This window comes from Bombus flavifrons, chromosome 2 (assembly GCF_040668555.2).
Source record: "Bombus flavifrons isolate JBK064 chromosome 2, iyBomFlav1_principal, whole genome shotgun sequence".
Taxonomy (NCBI): Eukaryota; Metazoa; Arthropoda; class Insecta; order Hymenoptera; family Apidae; genus Bombus; species Bombus flavifrons.
The window spans coordinates 15,501,131-15,507,799 of NC_138443.1; the positions used below are offsets into that span (position 1 = coordinate 15,501,131).

The 6,669-nt window shown below is 37.8% G+C and overlaps 1 protein-coding gene and 1 long non-coding RNA gene across 13 annotated transcripts in view; one reads left to right on the forward strand and one right to left on the reverse strand.

Moving 5' to 3' along the window:
* The window catches only part of Dscam2 (Down syndrome cell adhesion molecule 2), a 122,430-nt gene extending 117,073 nt beyond the window's left edge, over window positions 1-5,357 (forward strand). For 2 of the 10 annotated variants that reach the window (XM_069129269.1, XM_069129262.1), the window contains exons 20-30: window positions 4-142; window positions 267-384; window positions 460-911; window positions 988-1,169; window positions 1,294-1,687; window positions 1,941-2,084; window positions 2,482-2,667; window positions 3,380-3,591; window positions 4,154-4,307; window positions 4,374-4,476; window positions 5,105-5,357. In XM_069129269.1, the coding sequence (XP_068985370.1) occupies window positions 4-142; window positions 267-384; window positions 460-911; window positions 988-1,169; window positions 1,294-1,687; window positions 1,941-2,084; window positions 2,482-2,667; window positions 3,380-3,591; window positions 4,154-4,307; window positions 4,374-4,476; window positions 5,105-5,357 (2,337 nt within the window). Of the gene's footprint in view, window positions 1-3; window positions 143-266; window positions 385-459; window positions 912-987; window positions 1,170-1,293; window positions 1,688-1,940; window positions 2,085-2,481; window positions 2,668-3,379; window positions 3,592-4,153; window positions 4,308-4,373; window positions 4,481-5,075 lie in introns of those variants that run through there. The other 8 variants (XM_069129322.1, XM_069129311.1, XM_069129303.1 and 5 more) reach the window with 7 other exon arrangements.
* LOC138187994 (uncharacterized) lies at window positions 2,661-5,156 on the reverse strand. Of its 3 annotated transcripts, XR_011175317.1 has the most exons (4): window positions 5,070-5,156; window positions 4,134-4,472; window positions 3,322-3,580; window positions 2,661-2,935 (listed from the first exon to the last, which is right to left on the reverse strand). It is a non-coding gene; the product is annotated as an uncharacterized LOC138187994 (long non-coding RNA). The 3 variants fall into 3 exon arrangements; XR_011175313.1 differs by having other exon boundaries at window positions 2,661-2,929; window positions 3,322-4,472; XR_011175312.1 differs by having other exon boundaries at window positions 3,322-4,472.
* Window positions 5,358-6,669: the final 1,312 nt, after the last annotated feature.

The following is a 6,669-nucleotide window of genomic DNA, read 5'->3' on the forward strand; positions in this document are numbered from 1 at the left end:
TAGGTTCGTAAGACTAACGTTTTAACCATTATTCTTACGGGTCTGAGGAAATATACAAATTATACCATTCAAGTATTAGCTTTTACAAGAGTTGGAGATGGAGTACCTACAACAGTAACTTACTGCCAAACGGAAGAGGATGGTAATTTTTGTCAAACTAATTAAAATTTTATACAATTGTAGAAGTATCTGTAGTAAATAACTTGAAATTAAATAATCTTATGAGTAAAAATGTAATAATCGCAGTATTTTTAATTTATCCACAGTGCCAGGCAGTCCAGCGGATATAAAAGTGGTGGTAAGCTCACCGCAGGCACTTTTTATTTCTTGGCTCCCACCCTTAGAACCAAATGGAATTATTACAAAATATAATCTGTATACGAGGTAAAAATAACCACACCGAAATCGTTACATAAATTTCTATTTAGTTTTATTACTATAAAAATGTAAATGCTATAGGGTCGTGGATGGCCGAGAGGAACTTAATCACGGTAAAAGAACACTGCCAGCAACAAGCACTTATTTCGAAGCGACTGATTTACAACAACACGTAGAATATCAATTTTGGGTAACTGGTAGCACCCGTGTAGGCGAAGGTCAAAGTTCCAGAGTAGCCGCACAGGTTCCAACAAATCGTGTACCAGCGAGGATTACGTCTTTTGGAGGCCACGTAGTGCGACCATGGAGAGGATCTGCTACGTTAGCTTGCAACGCAGTTGGCGACCCTACTAGAGAGTGGTATAAAGGACAAGCCGAACAAATTCGTACTGACACAACCAGAAACATACAAATTTTACCGTCTGGAGAACTCGTACTGTCGAATTTACAATCACAAGATGGTGGAAATTATACTTGTCAGGTGGAGAACGCTCAAGGCAGTGATAAGTTACATTATACTTTGACTGCACAGGGTAAGTTTAATTTTTGAAGGATAAATGGTTATTAATAGTTGAAGTTGTAAGAAGATTAATTGGAATTTTTTCACAGTACCACCTAGTGCACCCGTTCTGTACGTAACGAGTTCCACATCAAGCAGTATTTTGTTGCACTGGAAACCTGGACACAATGGTGGTGCTTCACTCACAGGCTACACGTTACATTATCGAACGACACATGGAAATTTAGACGAGTTGCAACTATCTCGTCATGCCACAAGTCACGAATTAAAGGTATAATAGACATACATTTATTCTATATTCATATCTTTAAAATAAAAGATTTCCAAAGCGTAATGAAATGTTTCAAGGATATTTTATACTGAACGTATTACTGATATAATCTATTAATTTCCAGGGTCTCCTATGTGGTAACACATATCAACTATACTTGACATCTCACAACAAAATCGGGAGCAGTCCATCGTCACCAGTCCTCTCAGTTCGAACACAGGGACAGGCACCAGGAATACCACCAGCTGCAGCTTTTCTCAGTCCAAACTCGACCACATTGGTCCTCCGACTTCACGTGTGGCCAGATAATGGCTGTCCGATTCTTTTCTTCGTGATTCAATACAGACCCATAAACGAATTTCATTGGACATTAGTCTCAAACAGCGTGAAAATGCAACGAAGATTTGTCGTGACAAATTTACAACCGAGTTCGGTTTACCAGCTGAAAGTTGAAGCCCACAATGTAGCTGGTAACAATCAAGCGGAGTTCACATTCGTAACATTGACAAAGGAAGGCGGTAAGCTTGATGATATAACTATTCTTCGTTCCAAACCAATTGATCATTAAAGCTGAATTCCAAATTTCGAATAATAAGCAACAAATTTATCATTTCTCAATTATCAAAAGCAGTTAATTTATAATGGACAAAGGATAGAGACATTTCACAGCTTCTAACAAAATTTGAAATAGAGCAAAACGAATCAATCTGGTGACAATATTCAAATTGAAAGAATTATATCCAAAAGCACTGTGTTCCTGAAACCTTGCAGAACCGCCTCCTCCAGAACTGTCGAAACGTGGAATTGCTTCGTCCGTACCATTCTACGCTGATGTGAAAGTGATGCTGCCTCTGATCGTGGCCACTGTTGCCTTAGTTGTCGTTGTGGTCATCGTAGGTCTTCGCTGGCGAAGCAGTAAGTTGTTCGTTGTAAATTTCTATCAATTTTTGAACTTTAATATCTGAATGGTTTACCTACATCGCGGTTCGCTCTGTATTTTTCATGTCATTCGCAAAATTATTTTGAAATCATTAAATTTAGAAAAATTAATTCCCTGTAGATAAAGCGGATGTTTCATTAATTATAAATTTAAACCATATATGAATAAAATAAATTACTGTGATATTTGATTATCTATATTTTATAATAATGTTTCATCTTGCATATAACCCATGAGATGTTGATGTTCCACTTGGTGAAACTCACAATCAATGGATCATGAAACAATTTTGATCGGCGATAGATATATTGTAAATAAATCCTATTTATTCATACAAAGTACATACATATTTTATTTCTATTTATATATAAGGATATCTCGGAGACAGAATGCAGCGTCCCATGAAAGAGACCCAAGAGAATCAACAGAATGCCGAAACTCAAAGAGAGCGTTACTACGCGACGATTCACAAAGTGGCTTTACAACAAGCGGCGAATACGGGTGGAGGGCCCGACAAGATTCCAGGTGAACCTTTGTTACGATACGGACGACAGCCAGGTTTGGTACTATAATTGTTGTTCAGGTAAAAGAAAATCGCACGCGTAGCGCTGTTCAACCAAAGTGGGCAGACCCGTTAGCGTTCGATTGCAGTTCACAAAGCAAAGGTGGATTATTTTACATCTTCCTTTCATCACCATAGATCATCGTCTTTTTTCTTTTTACCCTTTATGCGACCGATCTTGAATGTTTCACTCGTGTTCCACTGCATATTTCATTCGACACTTCATCATGCATTGCTTCTGCCTTCATCGACCACCCTCTGTAACTTTTTAGAAACTGTATTACTTAGGCTATCACTAAAATTTCTAAATTAATAGTGACAAGAACTCATTAGAGAGATTTGTAGTCAATTCTGTGTTTGCCAATTCTGCTCTCAGGAGAATATTATAAAAAAATGTATTCTAATATAAAAGAATATTATTGTAGTTACATTAGTGGATATTTTATTCTATATATTCAAAAACATCTATTAACAGAATAAACCAAAAAATTCAGAGGTGCGTTTGATTGATGATGATAGTTTCGTGATATTCTCCTCAAGAAACCAGTTGCTTCTCAAGAATCATAGTTCACGTTAGAAATTGTAACAGAGAAATTACAAAATGAAAGTAAAATCATTCTATAGTAAAGCAGATAAAAATCGATTCTCACATAAAAAATTCATCCCAACGCGATTTGAAAGGTAGGCAATGCCTCTGGTGGGTTACAGAGACAGCGGAGGACATCTCGCCGTACGCTACGTTCCAGCTTTCGGAGGGTGGCGGGGGAAGCCTGGCAGGGTTGGGAGGGTTGGGAGGACTGGGAGGCGCGGCGGAAGCTTCAGCAGCCGGCCTCCACCCGAACAACACTCTGCTACACAGTTTCATGTATCACGAGCACGCCATGACCGAAGGGTGCGCAAGCCCTCCACCTGCCGCGACAGTAAGTTCACAGTTTAAATTAGTAGCTAATAGCTTAAGAATGTTAATATTTTATTAATTTATTGAGCACTAAATTTTTATTTTCCCATTAAACTATAATCTGTAATATATGCAACCATTAGTACCACCCCAGGGCTTACTACATTAATTGATGGATATATTCATTACATTAATTATAAATAACGTAACGTTAATTACATATATTAATTCCTACATTAATCGCGATATTAATTGTTATGAGGTAACTATTAATTACTAACGTACATACATATGTATTAAACATATTGCAATTTCCCATAGACATTTGTTTTGAATAAATTGGCCCTTCCACATCTTTTTCACGTATTAATTCATATTTTATATATTAAGGGAAATAAATAAGTTCTGTTCCTGTTATTATTTGTTCATTAAAAAAAAGCAAGTAAAGTTTTATACAATTATTTCTACTTGATACGTTTTAATGTTAATGATATTTCTTAAAGTAGTGATTCATTTGTAAAATGTGATGAGAAGTCACAGGTTTTATATTTTTATTAGACCTACATATCGTGTTATATTCACAGAGCATGAAGAGCGTTTCTTCGAGGAGACGACAGCAGAGAAAGCAACAAACTCCGGGCGATGTCGAGACCGACGAGAGCGAGTCTGACCCGGATCAGTTGACGAGCTCTCGCACAGAGTCTTCCAACCAACTGGACGCGGGCAAACTCAAACACAGTATGCATAATCATCCATCCAACCCCTTCATAAAATAATACCTTAGTAATAAAATTTTACTTCTAGTTCGGGCCGTTTCCGATTTCATTTATCACGGTACGTCGAGCACTTCTTCAGACATCTCGCCCATGTCAGAGCAGAAGTCACTTCCTCGAAGAGGACGATCTAGGTAATTGATAAATAATCTATCTTTCATTAATTTTTAATATTTTTATATTAAATACATTCATTAGTTAAATTATCATTCGTCTCATTCATAATTGATTGGTATTCGTAACACATCGTACAGAGCGTTTCTCCAGTAATTAATTTGATACATTGTTTTCTTTTTAAATTGTCACACACACACACACACTCATGCAGAGAGGTTTCAATATAACAATTACGCAGTTATAAGACAATGCAATGAATGAGATCAACATTGATCAATGAGATAACATCGTTAAAAAATTTGCGATCATTATATTGTACCAATTGAATAGTATACAATTAAGATCTAAAGGGTTAGTTTTTAATCAAACTTATCAAATCCCAAAATATTTTACAAAGTTTCAATCCCAAATGATACAAGTAGAAAACTCGCATAGCATATCACACGCGAAACTCGATCATAAAATAATGATCCAAATTTGATTTCCAAATAAAGGCCATGTATCATGTTCATGTTCATAGATCATCCAATATTCATAAAACTCTCTGTACGGCCAAGATTCAGCCAACAATGTTGAAAAAAAAGCAAACTCATATATGTCATATTCTCACCCGTAGTAAGTTCATTTCTTTGGCTGTCCCGTAAGATGGCATGTTCCCAGCAGGAGCTCTCTACGCACATTATTACCGCCGATATCGGTCGCGGAGACCACATTCGTCGGAGGCAATCAGGGAAACGTAGTGCCAGGGAATGGCGACCGTTCCGACAGGCCAGAACTCAGCGAAGCTGAGTGCGATATCGACTCCTTGAAGAAGCTGAAACTCGGTCTGAGGAGCTCCCTATGGTCAAGGCCGAGTACCCAAAATAATCCTTCCTCCGATTACTCTATCGCCGTTTAATTCGTTCCACTCTCTTCCTCTGTGTGCCTCCTCTACTTCCCGTTATTGTCCGTGGTAGGCCAAGATATCTCTGTTCTCCCTCTCTTGATCCCATGGTCCAAAGAGTTAGATAAATGAAAAAAAAAATCCTTTTATCTGGTGTCTCACCGGATGTTTCGACGTGGTTAGATTTAAAATGAAAAAGAAAAAAAAAAGTTGAAAGATAGGACTTGGTGACGCGTAAGTACGCGCGTCCGTTTCCCTTTTTCTCTCTGTCGATTATAGATGAAAATTAAATTATATTCGTTGCTGGGAATATCGGCAGATGAATCGCTCATAGATAACGGAGAGAGGCTAAATAAACGAAATATTAAAATAAATATCGCGAAATGAACTGTATCACGTGCATTGTTAACAAAAATAATTCGACTGACTCGTTATCTCTCGTTAATGGAACGTCGAACAAGTTATACACCTTTTACCTTTCTCTTCTTTATCTATGACGCAACGAGATATTATATCCGTGCGTGCGTGTACGTAACGAGTGAATGGTCAAGAAGTTGAATGAGTTAATCGCGTGTAAGAGTGCGTGCCAAACGACAATTTGCTCAGACCGCTGCGACTCGTTTGCCGGCGGGCGACCCATTCGAGACCAAAGACTTAATCGTACGAACAGAGCACGGGAAAGTCCTTGGAGCACCAGCGAATCGTGGGAAACGATGGCATCTTGTATTCGTGGAAATCTCGCGTTTCGATCTTTCTTCGAACGATGGACGATCGGCTTTGAACGTTCGTGCAGTTGACCGATTGCATATTCTAATGGTATAGACGAGTAGAAGTAATTATTAATAGAATAACGATGACAAAAAAGCGGTACAACACAATTGAAAAAACGTTTACTCGACGTCGATTAAATTGATCATTACGTAACTAATTGTCACGATCTAAACAACTTGTCTCCTCTCGATGCACACCGGGAGCACTTATTTTGGTCACGCTGGCCTACGCTGTCCGTTCTACGATTCTAGACAGGTCCGTCGTTATTTTTTGCAACTACGTTCTGCGTTCGTTTTTCTATCGACTTCTCCGGCGCAATCGATTCGATCATTATACAAACTGCGACTCTTGAATTTTATGTTATGTTTTGTATATATGCGAAATGCTTTATTTTATGAGTCACAGTAGATGGTATATGTATTTCTCTGTTTCTAAAATATTCTTTTTCATCTATTTACGACGCTTAAAAATTCCTTAACACGGCTATATCAAAAAATTGACTCATTATCCCGTACTATCGTACCGATTACCTTTAACTAACACTTTTCCTAAATAT